Genomic DNA, 19,827 nt, shown 5'->3' with positions numbered 1-19,827 from the left:
CATTTGAATAATTGTTATATTGCAGTAACATATTTGGATTATATGGTATGGTGGTCATAAACAGTATGATGTAGTAAAATAAAGCACGAGTCATCAGCTGCTGAATGGCCCCGCTGCTCTCATGAGACCCATGAAGAGTCAATAATATGAGAAGTGATACGATACAACTTTGAAGAATCGTTACAGACACACAGACCTGTGAGACCACAACATCTGATGTGATAACTACACAAAAGCTCATATCTTTAAACAATAAGCAAATTCTTCATTTCAATTTACATGACAACTAATATAAATGTTCCCATACACTTCACATTATTCTACCAGCTGCCTGAATGTAATAGATAGTTGGATTCTAAATCATTTTCATCTCTAAACCAAGCTGAGAGAAACATCACGGCATCTGTTTTAAATTGATAATCATGTCTGTGAGAATGAGGAGCACATTTCTCCTGCTGTGTCTTCTGACTGTCGTTCACACCTTTGGGATTTTGAGAAAGGACAAGTCCAGGAATCATCAAGAGATCACAAGAACGGCTGTTCTACGTGCTACTGCAACAACCTGCGTGGAAACTGAAGGGTTCACAATGGTACGTATATGAACAGAAACATCTTTATTACAGTATTTCATGGCTGCCAGCAGTTCTTCAAACCATAAATATGGTTCTTTGCTCTGAACAATATTCATAAGACTATGTTTTTTTGTTTTGTTTGTCTGAGCAGCCAAAACCACTGAACATGAAGACACTGGCAGAAGCCTGCGGAAAAATGAAATATGAAGATCATTTTGAAAAAGCTATTAGAGTTATCTGCTACTACAACGTGAAAACAGACCTTCTTTCAGATCCAGAATACCATTTTAACAATGAGAAATTTAAGATGGGGAGAAAACTCATAACTGATGGAATAACCAAAATCACCGGACAAGTGATGAGTCAGAGTTTTGATGACGCAAGAGAGACGCTCGGAGAAATTCTGCACACTTTACAGGTGAGTGAAGAGTAAAACTGCTTATTGATGTGATTGTAATATTCGAGTTATGATATACGGATAAAGATGAATTTATCCTATCTGATCATCCACTAACTCACTGGCATGTGAAAGGATTTCTACAGTCACAGTAACTGGATAGAGCTGGGAAACACCTCACCATACACTGCTCTCATCAATCCAGACGAAGAGTTAAAGAACATTGCAGGTACGGCACAGAGAAGTGTGTGTGTGTGTGTGTGGTAAACCCTACGGTATGGGGACATTTTTTGGTCCCCATGAGGAAACAAGCTTATAAATCATACAGAATGAACTTTTGTGAGAATGTAAAAGAGCAGACAGTTGTGTGTGATTGTTAGGGTTTGGGAATATGAGATACAGTTTGTACAGTACAAAGACCGTCTATGGAATGTCCCCATAAAACATGGAAACCCAACATGTGTGTGTGTGTGTGTGCTCACGTGAAGAAATTCATTATTCATATTTCCTCCAGATGAACTCCAAGAAACCTGTGAGAAAGATTGTGTAAAAAAGACTTGTAGGGCATCCCTTAAGGAAGACATTATTAATAACAAGATTCTGACGTCAGGATACTTTGGCTCAAAGAAACCAGCAGGTAACAAACATTTCTGAGCAAACTACTGGACACACAAATAACTCACAGCTGCTGTAAATGTCACTTGTTGACAGGAAAGTGCAGTCATGGAGGTGGTTTAGACTTAACAACTGGCTTTGGCAAAAGCTGGAACGGGATAAACAAGGATTCCAGAGACTCCAGTCACGGTTCACTACACAAGAAAGCTGCAGTTGTTGCTATTGAAGCCAGCGTGAAGCTGCTGGAGAACATTCGGGACAAGATCAACAACCCCAACAGCTTTCTCAGGTGCACATTCCTCAACCCGTCTCTCACCTACAATCTGACTGATCTTAACCTCAATTCATGAAGACATTTAAAACAGTTCAAATCTGTGTCGTCTAAATGTGCAACAACACCACCCATGTGCAGGCATAGTCATTGCGTGTGTACTCATTGTTTATCTGTGTTTTCTCTTAGACTGGTGGGGCTTCATGAGGAAAAGCCGAAGGGAAGTTTGAAAACTCTTCTGTTTTCTGCTTTTAAAGACAGATATCCAGATGCTAGTGAGGGCGCTGAATTTGACGACTGACATTGTCAAAACATGCACATCTTGATATGAACATTTCAATCTATTTCTTGCTTCATCTCTTTCCTCTCATACTTAAAATCTGATACAAAAATGTGAGGGAACATATATTTTTGGTCCAGGTCTGATGTCCTTGGGATGAAGACCTGGGCTTATTTTAGAGCTGTTGTGTTAGAAATGGTTCACTGTGATTCACTTCAATTCAATGCATTCAATCTTCAGTAATCGCATGAATTTTATATTTTACAATGTCCAATGGGGTATCTGGACAACTTACAACCATCCAATCAATTAGTGGAGGGCGACATGAAGTTCTGCCCTATGGATTTTCAAATTTCAGGAGCCGTTTCACTCTTTCAATCGCAACTTCCGTTTCATGGTGACTTTAAAGGGACATTTCAGCCAAAAATTAAAATTCTGTCATCATTTTCTCACCCTCAGGTTGTTCCAAACCTGTATAAATGTTTTCACTGCCATAGTAGGGATAATAAATACTATAGGAGTCAATGGCGGAAGAGATCTGTTTGGATACTGACATTCTTCCAAATATCTTCCTTTGTACTTAGCAGAAAAAAGAAATGTATACAGGTTTGGAACAACCTGAGGGTGAGAAATGATGTTCATTTTTGGGTGAACCGTCCCTTTACTTGAGGTCTCGTGAACTTAAACCGCGCGTGCTCGCCAAGTCTGCGAATCCGTAGGTTGTTCCATTCATCTTTTAGCGCTCAGAAATCTGCTCGTGAGCGCCTCCTATGTGCCCTCGATGCGGTCTTGGCATTGATGCAGACTCCACTGAAGTTACCTACCCAGGAATCCTTGCGAATGACCAATGAGAGAACGAATGGGAGGAGTGTCGTTGATGTCAGACATGTGTAAACACGCCAAAAAATGTTTAAATGTATGTTTTGATCAAATCCCAAATTAAAAGAGTTTCTTTTTCACATTATTGCTTACTTGTATTAAGCCAGCTAGAATAAAAACTTTTAATGCAATGCATTTTCTTACATAAGGTTTTGTTGTAGATTTATATTTAATGGTCTCAGTAAAGCAGAACACAGCTTCTGTATTATACAGAAGTGTTAAATAACAACATAAATGCATATTAAGAACACATTATGCACATAAGGTATTGTTTTAAATAAATGAATATGTGTAAAAGCAGTTGCATCTACTGCTTAATGATCGGGTGACATGATCAACATATGAAATACATGCAGAACTATAAAAGACAGCAGCTTCTGACCCAAATAACAACAAAGGGACACGAGTGTGGTCGGCTTCGTGCAGCTGCGCAGACTGATCAGCGGATGACATCACAGTAGTGGTGGGCGATACTGTAAAATTTAGTATCGATCCGATACCAAGTAAATGCAGGGCCAGTATTGCCGATTTCGATACCGATACTTTTTACTTTTAAAAAGCATTCACTTGAACTTACATTTACTTTCCTGTAGATGAAATGTCATGATTTATCAGATGAATGCATCATTAATATGCTAAATCTGAATACATTTTCATGACCACTAAAATATTTTGTGATTTGTGCTCTTAATGTGCCTGTAGGCTAATTAATCATGTAGATGTTAAAACACTGGACATCATTGAAACCAAATACATCTATTTATTTAGTTATTTATTCCTGTAATCGAATTTGCAAACATGAACTTTGCACCAAATTATTACTGGAAAATAGTAACAATAACAGATTAACAGAACAGAAAAACGATATATTACAAAACAATTTCTCGTTATCCCAGTACTACTTCTATAGCTTTAAAAAAAAACAAAGTGCACAAAATTATTACTCAAGAACAAAGATTTTAAAACTGCTTTTCCGTTTTTGTTCAGTGTTATGTTTAGACAAAATAATAGAACAAATTAACATGTTTCCCTTTCATTACACTTTTTTAAGTGAATTTATAAACTAAGTGCACACAATTGAGAAACAAAGTAAATAAAGTGCTTAAATAATAAAGTACTTTCAATCTTTGGCTTTTTACCCCCAAAGGCCCACTGCCATACATCGCAGTTCTCAGTGTTTTTATTCACCGAGGTGATAAACTCCACAGATGCTCCTCTTCTGTTCGCCGGCTGCAGCTGCGTCTGCGCGCTTGCGCTGCTGAGTCACGTGATAGCGGACTACAAAACACAGCAGGGCAGGAGGAGCAACGTATGCAAAACTAGGTGTATGGGAAATAGTTTTTCTTCATTATACAATTATTAGCTACATTAGTAAATAAATAAAATCAGTAGTAAAAACTAAAAACACATTAGTATCGATATTTTTATGTTAGGATCGATCCTTTTCGATACAACCTCAGTATCTTAAGTATCAATACTTCAAGGATCGATCCGCCCACCCCTACATCACAGTACCGTGAGAGCTGACACTATACGCAGGATCCTGTCACTCTAGCTGAGACTTTAGATCAGTACTTTTGATCTTTGATCGTTTCTTTTAACCTGTATTTGTGTACAAATGTTTATATTTATTATTTCTGTGCTTTGGCGATGTAAAAACTATTTATCATGCCAATAAAGCTTTTTTGAATCTTGAATCTTGATTAGAAAGCACTGCTTCCTCTTTCCAGCGTGACAACATCAAGTCTGATCCAAAATGCGCTCCCATACCCTTGTGACTCGTGCCCTATAGGCAGTGGCAGAGCCAGACAATTTTCATAGGGGTGGCCAGACTGAGACCATAGCTCACACAGGGGTAGCACAGAAACTGATATCATCTTTTTTTTCCTATGAGGCAAGTCACTGTGGATCTAGGACTGTTTCTTAGTCACTCACTCATTTATTAAACAGGCAGTGATTGCCATGTAGAATTACATCATGAAGATCCACATAAGCTTTTTAATGTATTACTAAACTGATTTTAAAAAAGATCTGAAACAGTGTGGCATTGCAGAAGGTGGTGTCTTTTTAATTGGTGATAAAGCTCACACCATAATGACAATTTACACGACATAAGAATATACCAGAATGCACTTTTATCAAACTTTTATCAAATTTTCCTCTTCATTTTGCCTGAGAGGTGCAAAACCAAAATATAGTAACCTTAACATTATGGGCAAGCATTTCAAAAATATTCCTTTGCAGTACTTTGCATATTATCATTTGGCTGCCAACTGCCAACAAAACATTTTAATTCCCTTTCAAGGATATGACACAGACAGACCACCACCATTATGCTAAATCAGCACTGGAAGTTGACTTTACTTTTAATGGCCTTCTACAACTCTCTTTTAAATGACACTGACACAGTGAAACTGTTTATAGCTTGCGACTTTCATACTGCTAAATTAACAGCCTAAATTAATTTAGCAAACTTTACCATGTCTGTTTCAACTTCAGCACGCCAGCCATAATATACATACATTAAGACAAGAAACATTTCAAACATAGTGAATAACTTAATTCTTCTTGTTAACTTACCTGTGACCTCTTCTCTCACGGCGGTAAACAGACACTCCTCCGACTGCACGCGCAAAGTCCGTTGGAGCACACTCGAACAACAACAACACTACTACTTCTTCTTCTGTAATTGTGTTGGTGGTTGAAATTCAAGTTGAGTGTCGCCACCTTCAGTTTGGGTGGAGAAGTACTTGTTTGAGGTGCGCTGTTGAAATGCGTCCATATGGGAACAACTGTGTACAGAAATGGTTCCGCAAAAAAGTTGCCGGCAAAACGGTGATGGGGGGCCGGGGGGTGGCCAAAGATTAATTTATGGTGGCCTTGGCCACCATTGGTCACCCCCTGGCTCCGCCCCTGCCTATAGGTCTGCACTTCCTGACGTCACCAAGTGTGCCATATGCAAATGAACTATGCGTCTTTGTTAGATACGTCATGAAAGATTCATTAGTCAAATGACATTTGTAGTTGTAGAATACTATCACTTACAAAGATTTTCAACTTACATAATTATGTTTCTATAAAGACGATTTATTGCTTTAAAGATTCCAGATTAACCCCTTTCAGTTTCTCTCAGAACGGCACTTTTTCTTATCACGTCATCACTAGAAGCACATGCGCAGTGGTACGTGAAAGTTCTGAGTGTGACTTCAGTGCAGAATACAAATCACAAAACACGACACACCCTGAACATCAGTATCGAATACACGTGTGTTTCATGCCTCAATCATGTCAACAAATCACCCCAACAAAGGAAAGAGTTGGCAAGTGCTCCTACATTGAGTTTGCGTTGATCTTATGATCGCCTCATTTCTCTTAAAAACTCTACACAGAGTATTGAAGTGTGAGCGTGTGCCGGTTCCTTTTCTCATATTTATCACATCCAGCCCTAAAAATCAAGTTCGACTACTTTTTGACAGAAAGGTCTCAGTAACTGGCTGAATCAGTGACGCAGAAAATTATTTAAAAAATAAATAAAAGTAATGGCTCGTTAGTCCACTAGAGGGAGGCACGCGGCCACGAGAACGAGCCGTGCCCATGCGCGCTCCAAAACTAACTTCCGCTTACATCGGAAATGACGTCACGAGAGAGCAGCTTGTTGGTGCTTAGATGTAACAGCTGAATGTTCCGTCAGATTACAGTTTTAAACATTTTTATCAGAATTATGCACTTTTACATGCACGTGTCCGTCTGATCTTTAACCTGTTATCTACAGAGCGGTAAGAGAAACACATGGATCGTTTTATTCATAACGCTTGTCGACGAATCATGATATTACGTTTACTTGTAGCTTATGCACTTGACAGATGGTTTATTCACAGCGATATGAAGAGTTTGTTTCTAAAATGAGATAACTCGTCATGTTAAATCATGCTTTTATTGTGCATTCCAACTGCAGTTGGTTTGTTTTGATTTAAGCCATAATAATACACACAATACAACATGATTGTTTTATATTTTTTATATGGAGTTATCTCATTTTGGAACCAAACTCTTCATTTGAGATATATATATACACACATACACACACACACAGTGCATTCAGGCTATACATTTAAACTTTAAAGAGTAGAGCAGGTTTGTATTGTAACATGTGTAATAGAGATGACTGACAGGTGTTTGTTTATCAATGCATTTCTGCTGGTTTCAGCGGTTCAATGAATGAAAAGAGCGCTTGACACAAACACCAGCAGTGATGTTTACAGACATGGATTATGAGCTGGAGGAGGACAAACTGTGAGTGTCACAAAATAATGATCTTTAAAAAGAATAAAAAAGTCAAACCTGTCTGTAGCTGCCAGTCACTCGTTTTTAAAAGTCCCACCCTCAACTTGGCACCGTTATTCTGATTGGCTGGAAGATACGCCCACTGGCCAATGATCGCCGTCTTGATCACAAACACTATATTTTCTGTCTGTATGTTTCAGTGGGATTCCTACAGTTCCCGGAACAGTGACCCTGAAGAAAGACCCACAGAACCTGATTGGGATCAGTATTGGGGGCGGAGCTCAGTTCTGTCCCTGCCTATACATTGTACAGGTGACATCTGTCCATCACTCTTCAGGCTTATTCACACACATCCAACAAACACCAAGGTTCCAAATTCATTGACACCGATCCGACAAACGGCAACAGGGCTTTCACGCTGACCCGACAAACATGCTGCTTACACAACACACTCAAATCCTTTTCTGTGAACAATGTGTGGATATATTTAATGTGTTTAACTGTAAAATAACATCTATGTAAGATTATCATCTTTGTCTGTACCTGACCATTCCCGTTAGATTTTATTAATCCTTGGAAGAAATTCATTTTATTAACCCAAAACTGCAGAAATGGATGTGAACAAACAGGTTGTGTGTTTGTGTGTCAGGTGTTTGATAACACTTCAGCCGCTCTGGACGGGACTGTTGCCGCCGGTGATGAGATTACTGGTGTAAATGGCAAACCAGTGAAGGGAAAAACTAAAGTGGAGGTGGCCAAGATGATCCAGGCCGTTCAGGTGCTCACAGAACCACACAACACACTTCTGATAGGAATGTCTTATAATATCGCAGCAGATTTTAAATTCATCTCTATGCAAAAGTAAGAAACAAAATCCAGAGAAGAAACAGTTTTGTGTGTGAAATGATTTAGTGACACCAGTGATTCAGGATAGCTGTTGTAGCTTCAGAAGATTCGGTTCTCTTTATCAATGAAAACTGTGACCAGCAGTTTACGAGACATGACCTCTGTGTGCTGTGATGTAGTGATGATGTGTGTTTGGGGGTTTTATATTTCTTCATGTGTTCATATCTGCAGGGTGAAGTTGTGATTCAGTACAATAAACTCCAGGCCGACCCAAAGCAGGGCAAATCTCTGGATATCGGTATGAACTTCTGTAGTGTGTTTGCATGGAAAAGTGTGTGTATTAGTAAGTGAGACGTCTTGTGTTTATTTTACTGCTGAAGAACATTGTGTGTGTGTTCGTGTTTCAGTTCTGAAGAAGGTGAAGCATCGTCTGGTGGAGAACATGAGTTCAGGAACAGCAGACGCTCTCGGTCTCAGTCGAGCCATTCTGTGTAACGGTCAGAACAAAAACACGTTAAAAAATTATAATTCTGTCATCATTTACTCGCCCTCATGTCATTTCAGACCTGATGCAATTTTCATTTCTGGGACATCATTGACTACCATAATAGGACAAATGAAAGTTGTTCATTTTCAAATTTAAATAGCATGATAATGCACTCACATGTCATACCATCCGTCCGTGTGTTGATTTCTTCTGGCGAAAACAAATATCTGTTGGTATATAGACGACACACTTATTCATCGGCTGCTGTCGTGAAGAGTCTTTTGAAGCTGCGATGAAACTGAAATGTGGACCTTAAGCAACAGATATGAACCCTGGAAGCTTTCCTCAAAAGCCTCAGTTTGTTTTCAACAGAAGAAATAAACACGGACGGCTTGTATGACATGTGAGTGAGTCACATGTATGACATGTGACATGAATAGTATCTCTATTAGTCTTCATGTAGAAATAAAGCACTAGACGTGTGTGTGTGTGTGTGTGTGTGTGTGTGTGTGTGTGTGTGTGTGTGTGTGTGTGTGTAGATGGTCTGGTGAAGAGGCTGGAGGAACTGGAGAAAACTGCAGAACTGTATAAAGGTCTTTCATCCACACCACTCTTAACCTTCCATGTTTGACCTATGACTGAAGAGATTCATGAAATAAACCGAGCTGTGTGTGTGTGTGCGTGCGTGCGTGCGTGCGTGCGTGCGTGTGTGTTTAGGTCTGATGGAACACACTAAGCGGTTGCTCAGAGCTTTCTATGAGCTCTCTCAGACACACAGAGGTGAGATCACACACTCTTCATCATCATCATCACCGTGTGTCTCAGTCTTCATCATTATCTGATCACGTCTGATCGTCTCTCTCAGCGTTTGGTGACGTGTTCTCCGTCATCGGCGTCCGTGAGCCGCAGGCCGCAGCCAGCGAGGCTTTCGTGAAGTTCGCTGAAGCTCACCGGAACATGGAGAAGTTCGGCATCCAGCTGCTGAAGACCATCAAACCCGTGAGAGCTCTGACCTCAGATCAGTCGAAAGATTCTCTGGAAGGATCATGAGCTGAGCGTGTTTGTTCTGTTCTTCAGATGCTGCACGATCTCAACACGTATCTGCACAAAGCCATTCCAGACACCAAACTCACCATCCGCAAGTATCTGGACGTCAAGTTTGAGTACCTGGTGAGAACATTCATCCTCACGTCTGGTGTGTACACGTGCGGAGACGTCACGTCACGTGATGATGATGTTTGTGTTTCAGTCGTACTGTCTGAAGGTGAAGGAGATGGATGACGAGGAATACAGCTGTATCGTGAGTTCTCACCAGACGATGATGCTGTGCATGTGGTCGTGTTGTGTTGGATTTATTAGACAAAGCAGTTAAATACACTCATTTGGCAAAGTTTAAGAACGTATTTCCGTTGTGTTCCTTGATGTAATGCACAACTTCACTAGTACCTTTGGTGACCGGTGACCTTGGCAAATACAAGTTCCCCCAACATCCTGATACACACATACATCCATACATCATTCTAATCACCAACTTTTGACTTGGAAACTAAAACCAACTGCATATGAACATTCACAGGCAACGTATTCCACCCTTGAGTATTCTAAAGACCTGCCACCAAACCTACTTTTAACACGACATAATGTAATATCCTATAGTATTATAGTATGTTTCTCAGTTACCCTAGAGAAATAGGAACTAAAGCTCTTTTATTCTTTTTATGTCTTTAAAACAGAATTTATAATGAAGCACAGTATGACTTTTGACAACTTTTGTAGAGGTTTTTGTAATGATTGGAGCCGAAGTGATACGGTTGATAAAATTGATTTAGAAAATGAATTCATTCTGCTACACAACATCAAAAGAAATGCACAAGCCGTCTTTATTTTCATCTGAATGGGTCATGATGATGTCTGTGCGGTTGGATGATGATGGTCATGAGACTTACACAGAAGATGAAATGTCAGAATGATTCCTTGTGATGTTAACATATGAACACATCCAGAAAAGAATGTCTGATTCATAAAGAGATGATTTTATTACTGTTTAAGCGCGTAAGATACGTTAAGTAAACTGCAGTTTTATGTCTCAGAGATAGTAGGGTTAATGTGTGAGAATTGATTTGAATCAGAACATAGTCATAAAATATACCCTCTCTCTCTCTCTCAGGCTCTGGGCGATCCGCTGTACCGTGTCAGCACCGGTAACTATGAGTACCGTCTGGTTCTGCGCTGTCGTCAGGAAGCTCGCGCTCGATTCGCTAAGATGCGTAAAGACGTTCTGGAGAAGATCGAGCTGCTGGATCAGAAACACGGTGAGTTCAGATCCCCTTCACGCGTGACACCTGCGCTTCCGTGTCTCATCTGTGTCTCGTCTGTGTCTCGTCTGTGTCTGCAGTTCAGGACATCGTCTTCCAGCTGCAGCGCTTCGTCTCTGGGATGTCTCGTTACTATGACGACTGTTACGGCGTTCTGAAAGAGGCAGACGTGTTCCCCATCGAGGTGGATCTGTCCAGAACCATGATGAACTACGGCGGGCAGAACCTCTCGTACGAGGACGAGGAAGAGGAGGAGAACCGAGGAGCCGAAGATGATCTCCAGCAGACTGAGAACGGAGCGGAGAAACTCATCGACGATGAATGAATGAGTGAACCAATGAATGAGTAATTAAAGGAGTAGTTCACCCAAAATCAGTTATAGTCGTTTTTATTCCTACTATGGAAAGTGGGGACCATGTTTTGGGTGAACTACACCTATACACTAAATGAACGAGTGAACGAACGGCTGGTGAACGGGTGAATGAATGTGTTTGCTGTGGGGTTTAAAAGTTGACAAATATTGAAGTATTTGCATTATTTTGTTTGTAGTTAAAGCATTTCAAAGGGAAAGGACCAAAAATGTGATGAAGTCTTGACAGATTTCATGGCTTCATGTGTATTTGCACACGAGTGAGTTTCTGCCTTCTTCTTTATTTCTGTCACTTTAAACACCGGAGGAATATATTTTGATCTGCGTATGTCAGTGTTGATTCTGTTTCTGTTTTGGGTGTTTTGTGGTATTTTCTGGATTGTGTGGTGTGAGAGGGTTGTGGGTGTGTTACTGTCATGTGACTTCTGTATTCTTAAAGTTATCAAATGATGAAGGTGAAAAGAAGCATTATTTAAACGAGAGTAAAACGTTTGTGAAATCTGTTATATGCAAATGAAAATATAAATCTAACTTTATTGACTTTGAGAGTTGTTGTGGACAGAGATGATGGACTGAAGTGTGTGACAGACACACGAGCATCAGATGATATTACACACTCATGTGTGTCTGAATCAATTACACTTGTGTGACTTTATTTGAATGCCCGTTCTCTTTTCATGAAGGTCATTTGTGACTTTCATAATGAAGTGTGAAATCTGAATGTGGTTTATTTTTCTCTGTCAGATTTCACAGTTTCACTGCAGTCATCACGTGACCATTTTAACACAATAATTGAACATTTAACTCTCGATTTGTAGACTTGAGGTATAGAAGTAAACAGCAGACTTGGATAACTTAACAACTATATTTGAACTGAAATGAACCAGTTAGGCAAACGTTTTGAATACTCAACTTTATTTATATAGCGCTTTTACAATTTTCATTGTTACAATGAATAATCTGAGGACTCTTAGCTAACACTGACAGATCATTGCGCCTCAACTTCATTTGTTTGTTTTTAACAACAAACTCCTCTTTCCAGTAATCTGCCTCGTGTGGTGTATTACTAAATACACGCAAAGCGCGATTTGTACTGTTACTGCCTTGCCCACATTTATTAAGAAAAAGAAACACGTTAGTGTTGTTTAATTCGCACTTGTGTGTTGAGATGAAGCTCAAATAAATCAAACGAGCGTCATGAAACGATCCGCTTCCGCATATGACACGTCACGGTGCTGGAACAACTCTTATTGGACACGTTTATAAGCGCCTCAGCCCGACTCCTAGCATCATGTGCCCCAGTGGCCTAATGGATAAGGCACTGGCCTCCTAAGCCAGGGATTGTGGGTTCGAGTCCCATCTGGGGTGAAGATCTTTTAGTCTTTCCTTTGACTGATGTGATTTATTTCAGTGTGTGCGTCCGTCTTCACAGCGATCGCATTCACGATACAGTATCACGGTTTGATCGAGTGAAGAGTCTGGACTGTCGGATTTATTTTCTGTTTTTCTGCAGCTGCTCAACGGCGTCGCTGCAAACACAAACATGACGCACGTGCGTGTTTTTCTTCTCGTTTGCTGTGCTGTCGTCACCGCGCGTGGAGACAGTAAGTAAACGCTGACTTTATTTCGCCTTGAGTTTCATAAAGCTCATGTTTCATATAAACACCGATCAAATGGTGGCTCTGTGTTCAGCGCGTGTGACTGCTGAAGGGTTAAAATTACTTGTTTTTTGTTGTTGTTGTTTAACAGAGCTGCGTGTATTTTCCACTAATAATAATAATGAACGACAAAAAACTCACGTGATTCCGGACAGACTGAACCGCAACTAAAGGTGTGTTTGACTTCATACGGTGTTGCGCAGACCGAGCGGCGTGTAACACCCAAGTATCGCGAGAGTGCACCCTTTCAAGTGGTTCTCGCGATACTTTGGTATCATATCCGGTCTGCGCAGCGCCGTATGAAGTTAAATACAAAATAGCACAACACACGCGAGTTTAAACGATCCGTCAGTGCAAGATCTTAATAAAACAACAGAATTGTATACATTGGGGAAATTGCGAACAAATGAGTTGTTAGTGTTGAGATTTTTGTTTTGGTTTCATGGTCTCATCCTCAGTAAAGCTCCTCCTGTGGTAAAAACTGCAGTTAATTTGAGGAAGTATATAGTGGGATTATAAAGGAAACGGAGTCACGTGACCTCGACATAACACATTTATTTCTCATCAGAGTGTATTTCAGTTCTGTTTATTATATAGACTACAGTAAATAAGTCATAATTCAAGTGTTTCTGTGTGTTTGTGCTGTAGAGCTGTTAAAGGCCTCTGCATACTGGGACTCGACCCATAAGGCCGTTGTGCTGAAGCAAGGCGTTCTGGACCCTCAGAGCGATGCTTACGGTTACTATAACGACACGCTCTCCTCCTCCGGCTGGGGTGTGCTGGAGGTGCGAGCCGGACACGGACAGACCGCTGAACCTGATGATGTCACGCTCTACCTGGCCGGATATCTGGAGGGTTTCCTGACGGCGCCGTAAGTGTGTCACTTCTGGTCATCTTGTCTGGATCTTCGGTCATCATCCAGAAGCTGAATGGTGTTCTTTCTGTGGTTTTAGGGAGATTTACGATCATTATAGCAACATGTACCCACAGCTGATCAACAGCCCCAAAACACTGGTGGCGGTCAAGCGCTTCATGGCGTGAGTATTTCTCATCCTCAATCAGACGACGTGAATCTCCTCTCAGACAACATGGGTTTCGTTTATCTGTCAGGAAACAGGACGTTTGGTCCCGTCGGCAGGTGAAGCGGAACCGCACGGATCCGTTGTGGGTTCACACGGGTCTGATTCTGGCTCAGCTGGACGGACTGCAGGCCGGCGTGGCCGACTGGGCCAAACAACAGGGGAAGAAAGTGAGAAACGCCTTTAATAAAGTTTGCGAGCGAGCATCAGATCAGATGTTTCATATGTTCTTCTCTCTTCAGCCTCTGTCTCAGTTCAACATTCAGTTTCTGAACGCTGTTGGTGATCTTCTGGATCTGGTCCCGGCGCTGGTGCCCGGTGATGAATCCACACTGAATCAGTCCAAAACTCCCCGCATGGGTCACTGCTCGGCGCTCATTAAGGTGAAACGCGCCGCACACACTTCAGTGAATGTCACCGGAGGGTCTCATCTGCTCTGTTGTGTGTGTTTGGGTCGTTTCAGATGTTGCCGGGTTATGAGAATCTGTTGTTCGCTCACTCCAGCTGGTACACGTACGCCGCCACCATGCGCATCTACAAACACTGGGACTTTAAACTGAGTGAACCTCACACGGCTACTGGAAAACTGTCCTTCAGCAGCTATCCCGGTACACACACACACACACACGCACACACACACACATACACACACACACACACACACACACACACGTGACCTCACAGAAACAGACTGACTACCTGTATGCAGTGGACACTAGTTTTCTGTGTTTAACACAGCTGCTTAGCGTACGGGTGTCATGTTAATGCAGTATATAAATCAAATGTGTTTATGTTTTTCAATGAACCACTTCTTTCCAGGAAGTTGTTCTGGACCGGCGTCGTTTACATCATTCTTTCTAAAACTCATGCGCATCATCTGGTGCAAAATAAAAATGTCCAGTGTTCTATGTAATTTAAAGTCCCCGTGAACTGGAAGTTGCGATCGTTTTCACTTCCGTGTTTTGACATATATCCTAGTGAAATAGAATTTCGAATGATAAAAATAGTAGGCGTGGCTTTCGTCTTTCTCTGCGATTTGATTGGATGTATAAAAACAGCCGTTGCATTTTGAAATGGTGTTAACGGATGCTCCGCCCATTTAAGATGGATAGTCACTACTGGAAGGAAGTGCATTTTCAGATTTTAACTAAAGATTATGAGGGTAGATGAATTTTAAAAAGAGAACGACCCACATTGATCAACTATTTACAATAAACGCTGCAATATTTCATGAAAAAATAGGCATTGTCATTTTTTATTTCACTGGGACTTTAAATACTGTACATTTCAATGCTTTTGCAAGTTGCAAAAGTAAAATGAAAATTTGTCATCTGAACTGATACTTGAACCAGTACGGTCAAGCATCTTTAGGAAAATGATCATTTAAATGTTGTTTTCTTTAAATGCGTAGTTTAGCTTTTCTTTTTGTTTTATTGATACTTTAAATTGGTTTTATTTCTAAATATTACATTTCATGTTAATTGTAGTTTAATGTTCAGATTTTCTGATGTCATTTTATTGTTTATTGATATATAGGTTTTATTTCAGATTTAGTGTCGCTTTAGTTTTTATTTATTTAATTTTAGAGCCTTAAACTGATTTCAGTTTATTGCTAAAGCAACATCTCTCGTTTCTGTTGACTTTGTTTTTCCAATAATGTTCTCACTAATGAACAATTTTTTTTTAATTCAATGTGGATTTGGAAAATGCATTCTAAGATGACCTGTCAATCATGATGTCAGGGCGGGGTCAGTGTCTCCTGGTGTTGGAGACATGACATTCGCAGGGCGTTAAATTGACACACAGATCATGAACAGAGGAATGTGAGTGTTGTGTAAGTTCATCATGACTAAAGCTTAGTGTGTGTGTGTGTGTGTGTGTGTGTGTGTGTGTGGAGGTTTTCTGGTGTCTCTGGATGATTTCTATCTGCTGGGCAGCGGTTTGATGATGACTCAGACCACCAATAACGTCTTCAACACCTCCCTCTACTCTTACATCACTCCTGCCAGTCTGTTCGCCTGGCAGCGGGTTCGACTGGCACACGCGCTGGCACACACCGGCGAGGAGTGGGCACAGACCTTCTCTAGATTCAACTCGGGTGAGAAACACGTAATTGTAGAAAGTCAAATTGTAATGTATGTCAGAGGATTTTTGATGTGTTTGTTGTTGGAATGTTTCTGCTCTGGATGTGTGAATGTGATGGTGAATCTGTCCGTCAGGCACATATAATAATCAGTACATGATCGTGGACACGAGTCGAGTGAGTCTGGGCAGTAAACTGGAGGATGGAGCGCTGACGGTGGTGGAACAGATCCCTGGACTGGTGGAGTTTTCAGATCAGACGCAGACTCTGCGGAGAGGTCAGACACACTGTTTCATTGTGTAAAAGGGCCGATAACACGAGGAATCAAACTTCCTTTCAGCGTTTGACACAGTGTTGGGTGTAACTCGTTACTAAGTGATTAGTTACTGTAATTTAATTACTTTTCCCTTGAAAAAGTAAAGCAAGGGATTACTCGTTATTTTTATGTAATTTAATTAGTTACTTCTGATGTAATTAAACTAAATACTGAGTAATATATTTAATTGTGGAAAATTAAAGTACTCTTTATTTGTCCTGTAATTTAATACTTTGCCCTTGAAAAAGTAAAGCAAGGGATTACTCTTTATTTTTTCTGTAATTGAATTACTTTTTCTTTGAAAAAGTAAAGTAAGGGATTACTCTTATTTGTCCTGTAATTGAATTACTTTTCCCTTGAAAGAGTAAAGCAAGGGATTACTCTTTATTTTTTCTGTAATTGAATTAGTTACTAATTAATTAGTAACTAATGAAGGTTGATGTAGGATATAGAAAGTAATTAGTAATAAGTGATTAAATACTTCTTGGAGAGAGTCGTTTGAACTGTAATCTAATTTCACTATTGAAAATGTAATAAGTAATTTGTAATTAATAACTTTTTCAGAGTAACTTTCCCAACACTGGTTTGACACACACAAGAGATCATTAATGTTATCAAAGCTTAAAACGTTCTCCTGATCTTTTAAAAGACACGTTTATGTAAAAGTCGGAGCTGTTTGCAGGTTACTGGCCGTCATATAACGTGCCGTTTCACCGTAAGACTTACCTGCTGAGCGGCTACGAGCAGATGTGGAAGGCGTACGGCGATGACTTCTCTTACGACCTTTGCCCCCGCGCCAAGATCTTCCGTCGGGACCAGTCTTCAGTGAACAACATGACCTCCCTCAAACACATCATGAGATACAACGGTAACCGTAGCAACATCATCACCTCCCTTTCACTAACATCATTATGTGAGCTTTGAATCTCAAAATCTGTGATGTCTGTGAATCTGTGTTGGTTCAGATTATAAGAACGATCCGTACTCGGAGGGCGACCCGTGTAAATCCATCTGCTGTCGTAATGACCTGCGCGAGCATCACGCGAGTCCCGGAGGATGTTACGATACCAAGGTCAGAACGTCAACACCTCGCCGTGTTTATCGAACGCTGACGGTGAACTCACGGTCTTTCTGTCGGCAGGTGACGGATCTTCACATGGCTCAGGAGTTTGTGTCGGAGGCTCTGAATGGACCGACCACAGACGGCGGGCTTCCCGTCTTCTCCTGGGAGAAGTTTAACGGCACGTTACATCAGGGTCTTCCTCAACAATACAACTTCAGTTTCGTCAGCATGCAGCCGCAGCTCTTCAGACCCTGAAAAACACGTGAATCTGGTTGTGATGACGTCATGACATCTGCACGGAGATCTCTTCATGTCTGAGGACTTTTTTGTAGTCCCGTGAAAACTGTGAAGCTTCAGTATACTCAGTGAATTATCATTAAACTCTTCATGAATTTAATCATTTATCACTTTAATTTCCATTTTTAATCTGGACATTCAAAGAAAACTACAATAAAGAGCTGATAGACTTTAAACTAGATCAGATTTTCCTCGTGTGTTGAATCTGTTGGAATATTTCTATTATTGTAATAATCTCAGGTCACAGAGAATGAACGTTGCATCTGATCATATCTCAATGTTTCTCATTCACAATGTTTCTTATAGCTGTATTCTCAGCGATTGTCTTGAGATTAATGTGTCTGATGTGATGTACTGACGGATCTGAGCACTAAATAAATCAACAGAATTTCAAAGCATCTGTGATTGGATCCTTCTGAAGTCATGATGCTTGTATGAAGAGAAAATGACTTGACTTAGTTTACTCCGAATCAATGAATTGAATGAACCAGCCCTGATAGCACACATACATCTGGAAGACGTCTATTTGAAGTCTGCAAGACATATTCTTTTGATTGTTTGCTCATCTGTAATACGTCTCTGAGACGTCTGCTGTCAGATGTCATATAGACGTCTAGAAGATGTCTGTAAGATGTTTATAATTCAGAATGTGTGTAAAACAGCTCCTTCTAAGATGTTTAGCAGACGTCTTACAGACGTACCTGGCCTATCTTTTACAATTCTTGATAAACGCAACGAGTGATCGTATGAAATGACTGTAGACGTCTCATTCTGAGAGAACTTGACAAGAAATGTTTGAGCTCTACCGAGATCTCGGTCTTGAAGTGTGTGCTCTCAGTTTGAGACGTTTAGATCTCTTGAAACTGATGACACGCGTGAGATTTTTGCGGTCTGTGTGTTTTGTGTAAATGTGGATCACGAAGACGCTGAAATATCAGAACTCCAGAGTAGTTGCTTGTGATCTGAAGTTCATCGCAGGGTTATTTTTGCGTATTGTTTCATCCAGTCGTGTGTGATGAAGTTCTGCTGTATGTAGAGAAACAGATGTGTGTTTTTGCATGTGGTTGCACAGTTTCAAGATCCAACACACCAACTTTCCAAACTATCAATAGCACTGGGTTTGAAAACCTTTTATCCAGAGAGACTTCGATTACTATCAGTTTGTGTTCCATGAATATCAAACCTGTGACCTTTCTACTGACTGACAGGAAGAACTGAACACAGAACTGAATGTGTTATACCTCACATAAGTCATCATCTATTCTCTCTCACGTGGTTGTAAATCTGTGTTTGAGTCCTTCTTCTGTGAAACACAAAAGATATTTTGAGAAATGTCTCAAAACACACACCTGTGTGTTTCGTTCATACAAGGAAAGTCAATGGAGTTCAGTGTTGTTTGATTGTCGACATTCTTCAAAAGACCTTTGTGTTCTGATGAAGAAAGAAAGAAAGATATGACATGAGGATGAAGAAATGATGAGAGACACCATGTTTAGATGTTGTGCCTGTTTTCACAACTTTGATTTTCAGTTTAACTAAGACATTTCATGTAAATCTCTCTCTTCTGACTCTGTCTCTTTGTGTTTCTCTAGAGACTGAGTGATTCATTCTTTCCTACATCACAAATGAAGAAGTGAAACGTGTGCCTCTCACCTCCCCTGGTCTATCTCTCAGTCTTTGTTTCAGCGGTGTGGCAGGTAGTGCGTGTTGTGATGGAGAGAAGAGCATGTGCTCCTGGGTCTTTCTGGGATTCTTTACTCAAACACTGTATATCCAGTGAACCTGTCGGGCTGAGACCATCATCGGCCATCACTGGTGAGTGACCGTCACCTTCATCTCACGTTCAGCATTATGACTGGAGTCAGTGTAGAAGCACATTCGATCAGCAGCTGATGGTTGTGTGTGTTGTGTAGATGTTCCTGTGGCCATTGTGAAGCAGGTGTTGAGCAGCGGAGGTCCGGTCGAGCCGCGGCCCGCCGTCAGTCCCAGCGTTTGGATCTGTGTCGGTCTGGTGA

The 19,827-nt window shown here is 40.6% G+C and overlaps 4 protein-coding genes and 1 non-coding gene across 6 annotated transcripts in view; all 5 read left to right on the top strand.

Annotated features, from left to right (window-relative positions):
- The first annotated feature begins 422 nt into the window (after window positions 1-422).
- LOC130556682 (von Willebrand factor A domain-containing protein 7-like) lies at window positions 423-2,156 on the top strand. The gene is made up of 6 exons (XM_057337906.1): window positions 423-590; window positions 724-990; window positions 1,105-1,198; window positions 1,484-1,606; window positions 1,681-1,873; window positions 2,045-2,156. Exons 1-6 carry the CDS (start codon window positions 423-425, stop codon window positions 2,154-2,156), a joined length of 957 nt encoding a protein of 318 aa, XP_057193889.1.
- Window positions 2,157-6,634: 4,478 nt separating this feature from the next.
- pick1 (protein interacting with prkca 1) lies at window positions 6,635-12,030 on the top strand. The gene is made up of 13 exons (XM_057337301.1): window positions 6,635-6,790; window positions 7,222-7,307; window positions 7,499-7,610; window positions 7,948-8,076; window positions 8,376-8,442; window positions 8,552-8,641; window positions 9,171-9,224; window positions 9,349-9,411; window positions 9,497-9,630; window positions 9,709-9,801; window positions 9,881-9,931; window positions 10,799-10,943; window positions 11,027-12,030. Exons 2-13 carry the CDS (start codon window positions 7,267-7,269, stop codon window positions 11,269-11,271), a joined length of 1,224 nt encoding a protein of 407 aa, XP_057193284.1. The 5' UTR covers window positions 6,635-6,790; window positions 7,222-7,266; the 3' UTR covers window positions 11,272-12,030.
- Window positions 12,031-12,608: 578 nt separating this feature from the next.
- Window positions 12,609-18,237, top strand: plbd1a (phospholipase B domain containing 1a). The gene is made up of 11 exons (XM_057337295.1): window positions 12,609-12,920; window positions 13,623-13,845; window positions 13,928-14,011; window positions 14,085-14,223; window positions 14,296-14,436; window positions 14,517-14,661; window positions 15,951-16,151; window positions 16,273-16,413; window positions 17,135-17,320; window positions 17,418-17,524; window positions 17,594-18,237. The coding sequence occupies exons 1-11, from the start codon at window positions 12,860-12,862 to the stop codon at window positions 17,768-17,770; spliced, it is 1,605 nt and encodes a 534-aa protein (XP_057193278.1). The 5' UTR covers window positions 12,609-12,859; the 3' UTR covers window positions 17,771-18,237.
- Window positions 12,612-12,684, top strand: trnar-ccu (transfer RNA arginine (anticodon CCU)). The gene has a single exon. It is a non-coding gene; the product is annotated as a tRNA-Arg (tRNA).
- Window positions 18,238-19,479: 1,242 nt separating the features above from the next.
- Window positions 19,480-19,827, top strand: part of LOC130556372 (tumor necrosis factor receptor superfamily member 17-like) — a 2,720-nt gene continuing 2,372 nt past the window's right edge. For both annotated transcript variants that reach the window (XM_057337305.1, XM_057337304.1), the window contains exons 1-2: window positions 19,480-19,627; window positions 19,726-19,827. The exon at window positions 19,726-19,827 is cut by the window's right edge and continues 75 nt beyond it. In XM_057337305.1, coding sequence (XP_057193288.1) covers window positions 19,525-19,627; window positions 19,726-19,827 — 205 coding nt within the window. In that variant the 5' untranslated portion in view covers window positions 19,480-19,524. The remainder of the gene's footprint in view (window positions 19,628-19,725) is intronic.

Source organism: Triplophysa rosa, linkage group LG7 (assembly GCF_024868665.1).
Source record: "Triplophysa rosa linkage group LG7, Trosa_1v2, whole genome shotgun sequence".
Classification (NCBI taxonomy): domain Eukaryota; kingdom Metazoa; phylum Chordata; class Actinopteri; order Cypriniformes; family Nemacheilidae; genus Triplophysa; species Triplophysa rosa.
The sequence above is the reverse complement of the archived record's forward strand: the minus strand, read 5'-3'. Positions and strand labels throughout refer to the sequence as shown.